At 48.4% G+C, this 15,611-nt stretch overlaps 7 protein-coding genes across 7 annotated transcripts; 2 read left to right on the forward strand and 5 right to left on the reverse strand.

Moving 5' to 3' along the window:
* Positions 1-118: 118 nt before the first annotated feature.
* N7503_010360 (uncharacterized protein) lies at positions 119-1,760 on the reverse strand (the record flags this gene model as incomplete). Its single annotated transcript, XM_057069906.1, has 3 exons — positions 119-939; positions 995-1,253; positions 1,542-1,760. 3 exons carry the CDS (start codon positions 1,758-1,760, stop codon positions 119-121), a joined length of 1,299 nt encoding a protein of 432 aa, XP_056916517.1.
* Positions 1,761-2,783: 1,023 nt separating this feature from the next.
* Positions 2,784-5,120, forward strand: N7503_010361 (putative chromatin remodeling complex subunit (Rsc9); the record flags this gene model as incomplete). The annotated part of the gene is made up of 3 exons (XM_057069907.1): positions 2,784-2,820; positions 2,874-3,209; positions 3,265-5,120. 3 exons carry the CDS (start codon positions 2,784-2,786, stop codon positions 5,118-5,120), a joined length of 2,229 nt encoding a protein of 742 aa, XP_056916518.1.
* Positions 5,121-5,457: 337 nt separating this feature from the next.
* N7503_010362 (ACT domain-containing protein) lies at positions 5,458-5,886 on the reverse strand (the record flags this gene model as incomplete). The annotated part of the gene is made up of 1 exon (XM_057069908.1): positions 5,458-5,886. The coding sequence occupies one exon, from the start codon at positions 5,884-5,886 to the stop codon at positions 5,458-5,460; it is 429 nt and encodes a 142-aa protein (XP_056916519.1).
* A 298-nt stretch (positions 5,887-6,184) lies between these two features.
* Positions 6,185-7,937, reverse strand: N7503_010363 (carotenoid oxygenase family protein; the record flags this gene model as incomplete). Its single annotated transcript, XM_057069909.1, has 2 exons — positions 6,185-7,777; positions 7,845-7,937. The coding sequence occupies 2 exons, from the start codon at positions 7,935-7,937 to the stop codon at positions 6,185-6,187; spliced, it is 1,686 nt and encodes a 561-aa protein (XP_056916520.1).
* A 1,609-nt stretch (positions 7,938-9,546) lies between these two features.
* N7503_010364 (uncharacterized protein) lies at positions 9,547-10,695 on the reverse strand (the record flags this gene model as incomplete). The annotated part of the gene is made up of 1 exon (XM_057069910.1): positions 9,547-10,695. The coding sequence occupies one exon, from the start codon at positions 10,693-10,695 to the stop codon at positions 9,547-9,549; it is 1,149 nt and encodes a 382-aa protein (XP_056916521.1).
* A 273-nt stretch (positions 10,696-10,968) lies between these two features.
* On the forward strand, positions 10,969-12,663 carry N7503_010365 (uncharacterized protein; the record flags this gene model as incomplete). The annotated part of the gene is made up of 1 exon (XM_057069911.1): positions 10,969-12,663. One exon carries the CDS (start codon positions 10,969-10,971, stop codon positions 12,661-12,663), a length of 1,695 nt encoding a protein of 564 aa, XP_056916522.1.
* A 231-nt stretch (positions 12,664-12,894) lies between these two features.
* On the reverse strand, positions 12,895-15,281 carry N7503_010366 (putative C6 transcription factor; the record flags this gene model as incomplete). The annotated part of the gene is made up of 3 exons (XM_057069912.1): positions 12,895-14,124; positions 14,193-14,678; positions 14,754-15,281. 3 exons carry the CDS (start codon positions 15,279-15,281, stop codon positions 12,895-12,897), a joined length of 2,244 nt encoding a protein of 747 aa, XP_056916523.1.
* Positions 15,282-15,611: the final 330 nt, after the last annotated feature.

Here is a 15,611-nt window from a genome sequence, read left to right on the forward strand (position 1 = left end):
ATCGACAAAAACGATCTGAAACGAAGATAGAAATGCTATCAGTCTAACCGATACTGCGCTCCAACTTCATGGACTGGCTAGGTCAATCGTCATCCATGCCTGGCTAAGCACGCCTCTTCTACTTCCTAATTCCAAATGCAAACCGCCGCCATGTCACCTCAACATCCTGACATAGAGCCATGAACCCATCGTCTTCAATTAGCTCGCACATCCAATTTTCTAGGAAAGCAGTCCTCTCAGGTGTCGGTGAGCCAAGGTAAGCAGACAACTGATCCTCCGAGATAGTCGTCGACTGTGTCAATTTACGCTGCGCAATGCTGTTGCTATTGCCCACACCCCCAAGGCCACATTCCGCAGATGCAACACTCTCATGCTCGGGTCCAATTCTTGCTTGCTTACTGACAGGATCCAGGTTGAAATATGAGTCCGGTTGAGAAGCTTGAGGCTGTGAAGGGAGAGGCTCCATCTGAACAATGTCGAGGAGGGGCTGTGTTGGGACTAGAGACCGGGACTGGGACTGAGACTGAGACCGCGAGTCGGAGGTTTGAGAATCACGAGGCATCGAAATAGTTTCATGAGCCGCCAATGGGAGCAGTTGCTCGCCATTGAAGGTTTCAATTAGCGGCTGGTTTGTTGATGCAGACTGTGAGGGCAATGACGTTGCAGTTTCTCCCCCTAGAGACCTTTTCTGACTTGGCTTAAGGAAAGGAAGGTCCCTTTTTGGAGGTAGCATTTGTTCGAGTTGGTCACCATGATAGGCCGGCGCAGTTGTAGGGCGGTTCTTGGGAAACTCACAGCCTTTTTGCTTGGAGTATAACGAGGGAGCCTGCTGGTTTGGTCGAAGGGTTGTCGTGGACTCGAATGGATTTTGGATAATAGGCGCGGTTTGTCCAACTAAATTATAGATGGCGCTCGATGACGAGGATGGGGGGTTAGGCGCTACAGAATCACTGTGTATTAAATTCAGATTTCTTAGCAGATGGGAGGAACATACTTGTCTTTTCACTGGGTAAACATCCTGGCATAGGGAAAAACGGAATTGTGGTATCAATGTCTGAGGTCACCGTAGTACTTGCCTCCTTCGACGCAGAGGTTGGCGCTTGGAATGATGACCATGATGCGGATGAAGGCGGCCTCCGTGGTTGCAGCATTGATGTACTTCCTTCTACCAACGGGCAGTTGATGCCGCTTAGAAGAGCAAGGGCAGCGAAGTAATCGGTGTTTCGTGAGAATTTGATCTGAAATCGCCGAATCTACTATGTATTAGCATCAAATATGCAGATTACATGAAGCCTGATGGTAAATTGTTGGATGTAGACATACATGCATACTGCTTTGAGGGTACTTCACTGCAAGACATGGTGACTTGACCACGACGGCGAACAGGGGCTTTTTCTGCAAAGCATTCTGGTCATTTTGGCTCTGAGCTGCTGACATGCGAACAAAATGCGCTAAGTCTATTTGCTCCTGATTGGGACCAAAGTTTAATGAATGTCAGTCATCTGAGGTTTTCATTAGGGATGAATGGTGGAAGCTCATACCAATATGCCATCATTCCGAGCCACTCTCAGGATGAGTCTTGGCGGAACAGAGTGCTCCCCAGGAATCTGTTCCAGGATACAGACGAGATCACCTTCTCCATTAACATGAGTCCACGATAAAGGAACGCTATGGTTGATGGTGGTGGTTGTATGAGAGAACTTGGTGAGTGGGAGACGGGTTACCTGAGAAGCAATATTGGATGGCATTGAATGAATCATTTTGAATATAATAAAAACCCTTGTAATAGACTATGAAGCCCATTCCACTGGATGAGAGGAGGGAGTTTTGCGATGAAAAGAAGAAGTTGCTGAAATTGCCAAAGGCTCGATCACTCACCTGACGAATAACCTACCATGCACAACAGCCCTCTCTATTAACGAGCCTTCCAACAGCTCGGGAGAGCATACATTTGTCTAATCTAGTGTAGATATTCTCTGTGTTTCTGATGATTGAGAATTCCCAATTCTACTTGCCAGGTAAGTTCTCAGCCAAAAGCGGATTAGTCCTGAGTTTCGTTACAATATTTATACCACATCTTGAAACCTGAGGCACTGAGAACTTCCTAAAGAGGGCTAGCCTGTTTTGAGGAGAAACTTATATAATCTCGGAACAACAATGCTCCGACAACGCGCTCCACCAGAGGGCGCGGACTTTTGGCTGATCAACCCGGTTGATCGCAAGTCCAGCTGTTCTTCGTTGCCCTCCCCGCAACATTCAAGGCATTGATCCTCCTCAACTCATTGACACTGGTCGCTCAATATCCTGAAGTCTGCGCCAATTTCCCGCGCATCTGGATTTAGTCTGGTTATTACCAGACGTGTTCGATCTGGCATTCTCGTTGCGCATCCTTCTTTACCTTCGAACGCGCGCCTGTGACTACGCTTTGTCACAAGCCACCACCTGTGCGATACTCGACGGATAGTGAGACTGAAGAAGTTCTTTGACTCCTTTTCCACCCGACAGTTTGGTCCGCGGAAACCACCAAGACGCCTCTCTGCGATCTGCGTTATAAATACTACATTCACGCTGTTGTGCTGCTTCTAAGGCCTGGATTCTTTTTAATCCACGAATTCTAGAGACCTGGTATCAAAGAAACAGAGGAACAACAACACAAGGGTTGGTTGGAAAGCACCATACCTGGACCTGATTTGCAAGGGAGGGATCACAGCATCGCAGAAGCAAAATCCTGCGCCTGCTCAAAGAGCTATTCATTACCCTAGCCGATAGTCTAGGCCGCCAAAATGTCGGCATCTACGCCTCAGAGGACGTCCTTGCGACGTAAGTGCCCCTCCATCCCCCGCTTATTTCGTGCCATTTTAACAATGACCCAGAGGGCCTGCGCCAGGCGCCTAAGATCAACCAACCTTTCATCCCAGACACCACCCCAGCGCGTCAAAAACACCACAGCCAGGGCTTCACATCCCCACAGCCCCAAATGACCCCTCATGTGAACTTGAACCCCGCGGCCAACCCAAACAGCGCCCAATTCGCGGTTGATAGCTGGGAAGGGAAAAACCAAACACAACTCCCGATGTCAACTCGGGAAGTCCTTACGCCGGGGAATCGTCCTGCACTTTTTGCCAGTCTTACTGATCGAACGAAGGTGGCGAGACAACCGGATTTCTATGACCCATATTTTGCATTGAGGTTCCTTGAAGTCCCGCGAAGTAAGTTTTCCCCCCGGATCCAGGGAAATGAGTAACAGGCTAATGGTAATAATAGCGGATCACATTTATAAGCGCGCTCACTATGGCCTCCAGTCCGATATCCCAGATGAGGTTGATTTCGCTTTATATCATCTAGTCCAAATTTCGAACCAAAGGTGTGATAAGTTCAAGTTTGAGGGGTTCCCATTGCTTGCCGAAACTCTCATGCAAAAGGCCTTGGATGTGACCTATCTATGCACTGGGGTTCGGTGGGAGTTGGAGTATGACCCTCGTTTCCCATCGGAGCGGGTAAATGTTCTGAACTCCCTGCACGGAACACGAGATATCCTCGATAAAATCCGAAAAATCCCTGTTAATCTCCCAAACGACACCCTGGAAACCACCGAGTTCACCCACATGCTTCGGAATATTGAAGAAGCCACCTTGGTTCTGAGAAACATGGTCTTGTTGAGAGAAAATGCCTTCTATGTTTCTCGCTATGCTAGTGGCCTTCTGAGAGACTTCTTGGTAATTCTACTCAACCTACCAAACCAGTCTCGCTTGAATGAAATCAAGAACGATGCGCTGGATATTGCCGAGGAGGTGACCAAATTCATGAGGACTGATCCTCAAGACCCCCTTTGGACTTCTTTAGTCGAGTGCCTACACTCCCCGGATCGTGCCCACATTATGAGAGGCCTTTGGGCATTAACTCATTTCTCTACTGAGCTGGAGGATGCTGATAGCAATCGTGCTATGGAAAGCCTTCCCAAGCCAACCCTTCAGCAGTTATACTACCATACACTTTTGGACCTCGACAAGGGTATCTTGAGCGGTGCTCTTGATTTCTGGTATCAGTATACCCTCAGCCACGACAATATCGAGACTCTGATGGAGGTCATCAACTTCCCCAGCGTCTTTGTACCCCGCATGATCGCATTGCTTACATACGAGGCGCGACCAACCAAGAAAGAAACGGTCTTGCAAGATGAAAAAGTTGCACCACCGCCATCTGAGATCCCGCGTGTACCACCCGAGCTCTTAGAGAAGCTGATGGAGTCGTCAGAGCCGGAGCGCAGCTCTCAGTGGCTTCGCTGTTGCTTCGTTGAGGATGCGGAATGCGAAATCACCCAGATCGCTCTGTGGCAAGCTTACCAGAGCAGATTTGCAGACTCTCGGGTGCCGGGTGGAGGTGTCCTTCCCGCCGCAGAGTTCATTAAAAATGTCAGCAATACTTTCACAAATGCACAGGCACAAGTGATCAACGGCCCCGGAGGCACAACCAAGTTTATCATCAAGGGCATCCGGCCCTTGGAAACTGCTTACACCGTCGAAGGATTCCCCTATGTGTACTGCAAGTGGGCCGACAACTCCAAGCCTTCCAAGATGTGCCAGCGCGCATTCAGCTCTCCTACAGACCTCCGCAGCCATGTTTTTGGAGACCACATGAACCTTGAAGCTGAAGAGAAACCCGGTCAGTTTAAGTTGGAGACAGCAGAAAATCCCATTCACACCTGTCAGTGGGATAAATGCACCCGTTTCCGGGCATCGGGACCCAGTGCCAACACTGCCATGGTGGCTGGCCATGTTTCTTCTCACCTGCCGGAGGACCGACCTGCTGACGCGCCACCTCCGAGCACAAAGCGTCTTGTTCTCCAGGAGCGAATTGTCCGCAAATGGTACTACATGGACACCCCCATCAACGAAAAGGGCGAGCCTATCGGTGTGGCATACAAGGCCGCGCTGGTTCTGCGTAATATTGCCAAGGGCCTCCCAAACAGGGTTGCTACGAGATACGGTGGTGTGTCTTGGAAAAAGGCATGCTTCGTCAGCCAGCGACCAAAAATTGTCGAAGTGTGGGATCGCAACCGTGCTCTGCGAAAGGAGCTGACCGAGTTGATCATGGTCATGGAAAAGGAGGATGATTATTGATCCCTACGTCTTGCCTCTAACCTTTTCAGGGTTGCTACTTATGTACCCGTGAGCATCGATTTCTTTGTATCAGTAATACCCTGTCCGTCTTGCACCCTATTAATGGACGAAAGAATAATGCTGCAACTTTTTTATCTCATATCGGGCTTGGTGTTTTGTCTTGGTTTGTTTATGTTTTCCACGACGGTGTATGTATATCATGGGGATGGAGTAAGGAGATGAATGGCTCTAAAGGCCTGACAATTTTAGTTTATTTTTATTGATCCAAAGCCCGTAGAAAAGTCTTGATGCTAATATAAACGTTCAGATTCCATACCGATTTATAATGGCTATCCACCTATTCAAATCGCTTGCGCTTCGCATCCTCAGCCAACTCCCCCAGAACCTTCATCGCATCCTCCGCTCGTCCAGCAGGAACATAAATATGATCATGGAAAAATCCACTCACAACATTGGTGCTGATTTGATGATCCTTAAGCCGATCAGTAATGGCCGCAATCAGTCCGACCGCCTCAAGGCTGGAATGGATCGTCAGTGAGATTTTGCGACACGGAAAGACAATCTCCTTGAAGCCATGAGACGTGGCTAGAGCTTCCGTCGTGACGATTGTCGTGCCCTCGGCTTCCTGGGCGATCAGTTGTGGATCCAGAGTGGCAAGTGGGAGTGATGCGATGGGTTGTGTTGTGGTGATGAAGACGTAGGTCTGTGGGTCCAGGACTGGTTGCATTGTTGAGAGGAGCGTTGTGAGGTCAGCTTCACCGGACATTTTGGGTGATTGAGTTGGAGAAGAGTGTGTACTTTGGTTGGGGCTTATTTGGAGGGAATTGAAGTGCTGGGAAGAATAGAAAATGTATATGAGATCGAACTGAGGTTAAGTAGTTTTAGGATAAGAATTGGTGGATGTCACCGGCAGGGCGTATCTGGATGACCCACACAAAGTTTATAAAGCCTCGAATCAATGTATACATGAGAAAGTCATATTCAGCAATAATGAGCTAGGACTAAATACCAGTACGGACATTAGGAATTATTAAAAGCTAGATATCAACGATAGAGAAAAATACTCAATAATCTCCAGTAGGCATGCCAACTGTCGAAACGTGCTGTCCATGGAATCCAAATCCAACCGCCCCTTTCATATTAGCCCGACCAAGCTCAGTCAGGTTGCGTGCATCAAGACAAAGCAGATAACTGTGCTCCCGGAAGCCATCCAAGACTACACTGAGAAGGACGCCATCATCTTCATTCACACCATCCGGGTTGGCGACAAAGATCGGCTCACCGGGTGAGTGGCCGTGATGGGCCCACAGACAAGTCTCTTGAGTCTCACTGTCGAATTTAATAATTCCATCCGTCAAAGTCGATGCTCCCCGGAAAGACGCCGCATACGTATACCGATGCTTCTTCGTGATAAGCTTAGGGTTCATAGTAGGCAATTCGGGTGAGAAAGCTTTGCCGGAAGACCACTCCAGTGTAGCCTGGAGAATCTCGTTGCTAGGTTCCGCCGGCAAAGCAGGAAGACGAAATCGAGAGAAAGCAGTACGCATTTCATCCGTTCTAGTCGCGGCGAATTCCTTTGCAGTAGGGAGCGAGGATTTCATATTCTTGTACAGAACGAGATCCAAGAACTCCGAGGTATCCATGCGCACAAGATCAGCAACTATATCGATCTTGGTTGGATCATTCTTCGATTTTTCCTGGAACGCGTTGATTGTGTGGAAACAGAAAAATGCCGGACTTTCGTATGTCGCAACCAGGCCCTTTCCGTGCTTGCGGTCAACCACGTACCATGTCGCTGGCTGAGCGGGATCGGTAGGCATGATCGTGTCCTTGAAAGATCCCTTTCCTACCTCATTGATGTTGACATGCGAGTTCCAGACACACAGAAGGACGAAGTCCTCAGTGATGTTAAGAGAATGGATATAGGCGGGCGTGCCCGGGAATGTAGCCAAGATGGAAGTTTTGCCCGTCGCAGCAGAGACGTGGAACACGCGATAGATGGAGACTGGACCCGGGGTGAGATTGAAGTTGAATACATCGCCCGTCAAAGGATCAGAACGGGGATGCGAAGCAGACATAGGACCGGCCAGATCAGGATGAAGGTTCTCTTGCGAAGCTAGACCAATAGGCTCAAGTGTTTCAGGATCCAATTTCTTAAAGGCATTGGAGTCGGTCTTCGCATACAAAGTCCGAATACCCTTTGAGTCAGACCAGCGCTCAGTTGACTCTTCCTCAGATGGGTTGTCGAGGCCTGGCATGTTGATAGAAAGTGTGACACCGATGTTCCTCTCGGACGGTATGCTGGGTGGAACATATTCGGTTTGCACTTTGTTGAAGACTTCCTTGCAGGGGTCGCGTTTATCTCCAAAGCCTATCATGTAGCCTTCCTTCCGCACCTTTTCGATCAAGGCGTCAGTGGAGAAGCGGGAGTTGTACAAGACTCGGACTGAACGGTCGTCATTTGTAACAATGATTTGGAACCGGTGGGTTTGGCTGAAGCCGTCAAACCAGTGGGCCAGTTTGAAGAGTTGCCCATCTTCAGTCTCGACTTGGCTTTTGCCTGGACCTGTGCGGTAGAGTGTTCCTGCGGCATAGGCGGGAATATCTCCAGTCACTGAGAGCTCGACTGGAGTGCGCTCTTCGTACTCAGGGTCAAACTGCGAGTTGTTAGCCTGATGCCAGCATAGGTGCTCAAATGTAAGGAACAATGAATTTATTACATACTCCTTTCTCATTTGGCCAGTTGTTCCAGTGGGCTTCAGTGGGCTTTGAGCCACTAGCAGTAGCTGGAGGAGATTCTGAGAGGAAAGAAGGCATGGTGATTTATAGTGGGCTTATCGGAAATGTAGATATGAAGAAGAGATGAATTTTCCACGGATCGAGAGATAGACATCCTTGAATTTATATGTGAAATGGATCAAACAACTGCACCCATTGTAACGCCTAGGCAGAAACGGTTGGAACAGTCATGAGCCCATTCCAAAGAGGTTCAAATCTTAGTATGATGATCAGCCTGGCACGAGTGGGGGAATCGCGACGGGAGCAGTGGGGAACCACGAACTTCGCGAATCACGTCTCTCTCCATTGTCACCATTTCGCCTGCACAACTGGATCAACTCGGACACGGAGAAGTATATCTACAATCGGGAACGGACTGAACAGTGAATCCGTCATCCGTGTCCTCGGAGAAAACACTAAGTCCCCACGGGCGACGGATCCACCAGATCCGTGACGTCGCACATTGCTTGTCAAAGCTGGGGATTCCTTGCTAGACCCGGGATTCACCCGCTTTCTGGGGTCATCGCTTAGTGATTTCTAATTTCGATACACCTAACATTCATCCGGAACGAATCAAAAATTCCGGATTTGCAAATATAGTGGGCAACCCCTTTGTGTCTCCATTGCTCGTGCTCGAAGTGGTTTAGGAGGGCACGGATGGAAGACTCACCGCCACAAGCCGAGGCTGTTGGGACTAAGGATTGGAGATGTGATCAATGCCCTGCTACATTTGGGCGACTAGATCACTTGAAGAGACATACGGTGACTCGTATGCTTAGAACTTGTTCTATTAAATTGAATTGTTGCTAAATTTGAGCTAGATAATACGAAGAAGAGCCATGTCTGCCCTTTTTGTGGTGCCGTGTTTGGTCGAGGGTAGGTAATTCTTTACTGCCAATCGTGCAATACTTTATATGATCTGCACGAAGTATAGACACTAACCAAGGCTTTAAGAGATGTTCTGCGAAGACATTGGAAATCATGCAAGACTCGTATAGAGACCGGCCAAGAGATTCCTGAGACTCAACGAGGCGGCAAACACAAGCGGGCTTGTGATAGCTGTGCTAATCTCAGGAAGGCCTGCAATGGAGAAACTCCTTGCGCAGAATGTCGACACCGTGCGCGACCGTGTACCTATCAACGACTATATGAAGACAAAGACACCAAAACGTCTACACATGTGAACACGGAGCAAGGAAATATACCCAATGATCAAATCCTAGAGATGATTGAAACGCCCGATTCTCAATCACCCTGGGGATTGGGGGTTCAGAGTTTCTACCCAAATACGGAAACGGGAAAGAAGGTTTATGCTCATAGGAGGAGGTTCGGAATATAGATCCCAGCCTCCCAAGGTCGCCATGAATCAATTAGGAGGGACGCAATAATGACCTTATACACTGAGCTGGCCGTCGCATGCAGGAGGCACATTTGTACCGTGTCAGTGAGCCATACAATACCCAGAAAGAATCGATTTTTTTTTAATGATATATACGACAAGTAACACAGGAGGTTGCACACCATCTTTTCAAGCCTTGGGCTGTGATAGATAGGACACAAAAGATCTTAGCCAGGTGCGTTGTTTACCAAATACCTTCGTAGGGTGCGCGGCAACAATCCATGATAACAAGTGTTGTGCATAAGTTCTTCAGTTGACTTTTGAGCTCTTTAAAGCCTCCAAGTATCGATAAAGATCAATAAAAGACACCAACCATCGCTCCTCCTCTTTATCACAAGGCTCCAATCCTGCATTGCGTCTGTACATCGCGGTTCTTCCCAGCTTATGTGGCGCGAAAGATGGCATATCCACCTCCTGAAGCCAGCTGGTAGGTTTTTGAGACCAAGGTGTCTTCACTGTGCGAAGGAATTCGCCTTTTTCGTTGGTGGTGACTCGTCTACCCGAATCGGCACGACCCACAGGAAACGAGTTATAGAAAACCGGCATTCCATCCACCACGATCCGAGCGGCCTTCAAAATAGATGGAGAATGTCGGGATTCAGAATTATACAGTTGATCACCAGTCCCAATCTCAAACTCTTCAATCCAGTCGAGAAGCTTCACCAGCGCCTCATCGAATGGGATTAGAGGAAAGAACTCATAACGGAAGAACTCCATGTTGGCGAATGGGTGGCTTTTGTGTGCCCGAAAAAATCGAGTCGCATCATACCTCAGTCGAGATACTATGTGCTCAGTATTCGGACGACGCTTCTGCTCTGGATCTAAAGTTCTCTTCAAGATATCCGGATTGTCTTCCAAAAGAGTCGCGGCTCGCTGAAGCTGAGAGGTGCATTGATCCTCCAAATTTGTTTTTGCTAGCTGGAGAGCCTGCCCACGCTCCGTAAACTGCTCAAGCGATGAGAAGACATCAATTGCTGGAATTGGTATCACCGCGTATCGATTTAGATCCAGCTTTGGCCAATTGTGAAGTGTCTCATAGATATAGACGTGCATAGTGGATGTCAGGTCGGGCCAGTCTTTCCATCGGCACCAATGATTTATATAGCGAATTGACGTTGTATACATCCAACCCATGTGGTCGGGGCGGTAATGAAGCATTGGAATGTTTGTTTCGAGATCCAGGTAAATTTTGATCTGCTCTCGAGTTTTGGCTTGTGTTTCTGCATCGTTGCCCAGGAATTTGCATTCTTTATGGGCCAAAAGCAAAGCATTGACTCGCGGGCCATTTGCAACCAGCAGCTTCATGACATCCCAGACACTGAGGTCATTGATGATCTCGAATGCCAACTCGTCTGGTATTTTGGCTAGATTCTGGATGATTTTGTCGAAGCGAGTCATTATGTTGAGTCGCTTCGGCCAAGCTTTAATGGAGAAATTGAATTGAGAAACCAATACTTGAGAGAATGATTGCGATGTCAGATGTATAAATAACAAGTGGCCTTTCGATAGCGGTGATCGACACTTTCTGACTCATAATCATCGTGGTTCGTAGAAGGTTCTACGAAGAGGACGAGGCTGCAGCCTTGGCCCTTTAGTATTTAGCAAGGATCTACTTCCCTCATAAAAACCATTTCAGAATAATCAACCTCGGAACTGCAAATCAACTGCAAAATGCAAGATCCTGAAGCCATTGCATTGCAATTAAAAAAAGACCAACAGCTATGTCAAGAGCAGAGACTACCAAGCACGCTTGCCCTTCGCCTACCCAAGCCACCATCCCCGCTGCTTGACAGAATAGCCTACCATCTCACTCCCGAGAGCGAGGTTCCTGCTGCACTTAGATCTTTCAGATGCGAAAGTATCATCAAGGGGATAAAATCTTACCTAAACAATCTGAACGCCATCGCAGACGACACCAACGACGCTCTACTCAGCGGGGAGACCCATGCCCCTAAGACCAAAGAGCTAGAGACTACACTCAAAGTTCTAGAATACCTTCAGAATAACGAGTCAGTCTCGAAAATCACAGACTCCAGTCCATTGACCGATATCATGACTGCACTCCGCACTCAAGTCTCAGTGGACAGCGAAGTCCGCATAAAATACTACAAAACATCCCAGAAGGGCCAAAAATTCAAGAAAAACACCCAGTTTAGAACATGCTACATGTGTCGTCAGCTCTGCTCGGTTCTTGACGTTCATGATTTATATCCATCTTTATGTCGTCCCTGCGGCTCTTTCAATCTCAGCTCGTCAGAGCTATCATTACCCGGAAAGCTCAATCTCAACGGGAAAACCGCTCTTGTTACAGGCGGACGAATAAATCTGGGATACCATACCGCTTTGAGACTATTACGCTGTGGTGCTAAGGTCATTGTTTCCTCTCGTTATCCGAGGGATGCAGCGATGCGATATTTACAAGAGCCGGATTGTGAGCAATGGGAACATAAACTCAAGGTTATTGGTGCGGACTTTCGGACTGCGAAAGATGCATTTAGGCTTGTTCATATTGTGAAAGCCCTTCTTCGTGATTGGAATGAATGTGATAGAAATGGTGCTGATGCCGACTCCCTCGATATCCTGATCAATAACGCCGCTCAGACGTTAACAGACCCGGTCAAGGCAGAGATGAAAGCCATTACCCGGGAAGAAGGTTTGGTCCATTTGTCACAGACCAATAAGCTTCTCATTAGTGGAAGTGGGGATTCTTATATACCACGAATTCGAGGCGGGAACCAAGCGGCTTGGATCCCAAGTATTGAAAGCGAAAAGCGGGCGCAGATCGATGGAACTATTAATGACGACCAGAGCAAGATCATCCACAAAGGTCTCCGGACTAATGGTGAAGAAGATACAGGAAAGTCATCTTGGGTCCAATCCCTCAATGAGATCCCTTATGAGGATCTGATTAGCGCACATTCGGTCAATGCTTTTGTGCCATTGATTTTATGTCGAGAACTCCTTCCGTGTATGGGTCAGTATCGTCCCGGTAAAAGTGCCCCGCTCGGTTATATCGTGAATGTTTCTTCGCGGGAGGGAATTTTGGAGAATACGAGGAAGTCGAGCAGCAAAGCTGGTCACCATGTTCACACGAATATGTCCAAGGCTGCTATTAATATGATTACGGAGACTGAAGCTGGGAGGGCGTGGGAGACGCGTCGTGTGGCTATGAATTCTGTGGATCCTGGCTACATGAGTGCGGCACCTGAGTGCCAACGGGAAGATGGCTGTCCTATTGATTTTGAAGATGGGGCTGCTCGTGTGTTGTGGCCAATTGTAGTTGGTGAAAGTGAGGGTCGTGTAATCTCGGGGAGGTTCTTGAAACATTTTGAGGAGGGTGCTGCTGTTATTCGACGAGGAAATTGATGATGTCAAGTACAGGAGATATAGGTGCCATGGCTACTTTTGAAAGGGATTTCTGAAAATTACTTGTTAGTCTTAACATTAAGGTTTACTGTGGTTTTAACACCTGGGCACTAAAGGACCGCAGTAGATATTCGAGAAGGTAGTAGGTACTTTTGTCTATTATACAGTAAGGCTGGAATGGAGATCTCTCTAGTTAAGGGGAGATGTGCCGCATACAATCATTGATCTTGATCATCGTGGCAGGAAGATGGAGTCCGCACTATCATACACATCGCCAATGAAGCTCGTATAGTTGGCCCAGGCAACGTCACAGTCCTGAGCCCCGCTAGCAGTCAAATCCATTGCATCCCAAACATTGGGCCATGCTCCAAAGTCAGACTCGAGTCCTATACTCGTCGGCATGGCTATGGGAGGATTAATTTGCTCAGTGGGGGCCATGGTCGGCCCCATATCTGCCATTGAAAATTCCGTCAATGGGTGAGTATTTAACGGTCGAGCAGAATCAACAGTTATGCCTTCACTTAACGACACCTGGCTGATAGCCTGATTTAAGTTCTGGCTCCCAAGCAGCTCTTGTTTTCGGTTTAATGCCTGATTCATGAGTTTTTCTAATGGTCGCCACAGCATTCCATGTTGTGAATCTGCAATCACAGAGCTAGTTCGCTGATACATTTGCTCAACCACGGGCCAATATTTAGACATGATCACCGGGTCTTTGCAGACACAAAGTTCTGCAAGGGCTACTGCGAGACCATGCCAGGGCACCCACAGTGAACCGAACCATGACCACTGTGTCATGGCTGGATTGGAATAGACTTCCGAAGCCGCTTGGAGATTCTCAGCAGCAAGTCTGAGAAGAACATCACCATGGACGAAGGGGGGAGTGAAGTTTGTGCTTCGTTGTAGCGGGCGGAGACAGCCAAGCTGTAGCCAGCCGTATATTGCGTTAGTTGTGCGTTTTGCATATTGATGAAAGGTGTAGATGTCAGGACGGCATCCTCTCAGGAGAGTTGTGAAAGTGTTCTGGAAGTCTAATAGTATCTGCTGGCGTACGCTCATGGACTTGACCGATGCCTCCATGAAATCGGCAAAGGCAATGGAACGACAGACAGACTGGGCTGCTGCGACGATTAATGGGAGAGTGAGATCGGTGAAAGTACCCTCGGGCGATTCTTGAGCCGGTGCTTCCATTTCAAACCAAATCTCTTCATCGTTTATGTTTGAAGGGAGAAGCGAGTCTAGCCAGGCGGCTTGCATCATTGGTTCAGATGCTCTATCCAATGATGCAGCAACATCAAGCATACCAATTCCTAGCCAGCAGCGCCGGCGCATTTCTTGCTCGAATGGGCTAACCCGAAATGGTGGGTCGGCCATATGAAGACACTGTGCTTGACCTACTCGCAGGGCCATGCTCAGCATGGTCCACACTCGCCGGCTTTGATCTTGGCATCGAGCCGCCAGCTAGATACGGTCAGCTTCAAATTCGGCCTCTTTAAGGCATTTAGAAAATATTCTGGTGAAAAACTCACCAGTGAGAGTACAAAGGCTTGCAAGACAGTCAGATCGTTTGTCGTTATGAAGTCTGCCTTGACCAACGCAGCTTCTGTCTCCTTCTGAAGGTCCGCAAATGCACTTTTCTTGTCAAGGCCAAATAACAGCTGACATTGAGAATCATCAATCGTACACACGGCGACAGAAAAAACTGCAAACGCCAATGTAGTCGGGGCCTGGTGATCATGCTCATAATCAAGATAAGGCTGATCGTCATGAAGAAATGCTCGTAATGAAGGCCGATGTAGGAGCTTGAATAGCGGGTCCACGTTGCGAAGATAGATCTCGCACAGAGTGCGACGGGTTTGGGGTGAGATATAGATCGCTTTCAAGGATTGAGGTGAGTTAGAGACACTCTCTGAGCATTCGGAACCAACAAAAGCAGAGCCAAAGCCAGTAGGACTCTTAAATTCCAGTTGATCATTTTCAACACGGCTATCAAGTACCGTCCGCAGCTCTTGTGTCTGTCGGAAGAATTATCAAATTAGAGTTCACTACGTTTTGGGGGCGGAAAGACACCTAGGGAAGAATGCGCATACCTGATGCATGATATCCTCCCAGAATGAGCTGCCTAAATAAGACATAGCTGGACGAGCTCTGTGTGGTAGGCTCGGCGATATGACCTGTTGAGCATCAGCCAGCTGGGCTGCGGCTGTCTGCGCACTCTGGTCGCTCCAGGACTCGGCACCGGCCACCTTCATCTCAAAATTATGATCTGGGGTAGGATCCTTGGATGAAGGCGCTTCATCAACCTGAGGCTTAGATGAGGCATCCCGTCCCGTAGCAACCCGTCGCAAAAGATCTTCAAGCTTGGCGACCCGATCCGCGAGTTCCTTGTCCGAGCCGCCAGCTCGCTCGGGAGCCTTGCGCGTACGACCTCGCGGCAGACGGGCTCGCTCGACAGGAACACATTTGAAACCAAGTCGCTGACAGCTAGTACATGGACTTAGCTTGTCGCATTTTACCTTTCGCTGGCGACATGCTTCACAGCTTAGGCGTACCCTCGGCGCTGAAGACCGGGATTGAGCTGTTTTTTCGACGTTGGCCGCAACCCCGCGGCCTTCCATGACGCATCCACGCCTATCCGGGACGATGTGGGAAAGGCGTGTAGCGTGAAAATGAATATTGGTATTGTTTGATACGCAATGACGACGTGCAAATCTGCGGGGACTTGAACGTGTAAAATCCCGGGGTTGAACAAGTCAAGGAGTCCAGGGTTTTTGCGTTGCAGGTTGACGCCTATTGGCGTAATCAATTCCACGGGAGCTTTTGAGGCTCGTAAACCAACCAACTCCACCTTTATAGAGTTGGAATCGAGTGACAATACGGATGCAATACTACTTTGGTAAAAATAAAGCCTCACCACCCATCATTTATGAAAGAGACATGTATTTCCT

The sequence above is a fragment of the Penicillium pulvis genome (assembly GCF_028828015.1).
Source record: "Penicillium pulvis strain IBT 33274 chromosome Unknown scaffold_8_segment0_segment0, whole genome shotgun sequence".
NCBI classification, from domain to species: domain Eukaryota; kingdom Fungi; phylum Ascomycota; class Eurotiomycetes; order Eurotiales; family Aspergillaceae; genus Penicillium; species Penicillium pulvis.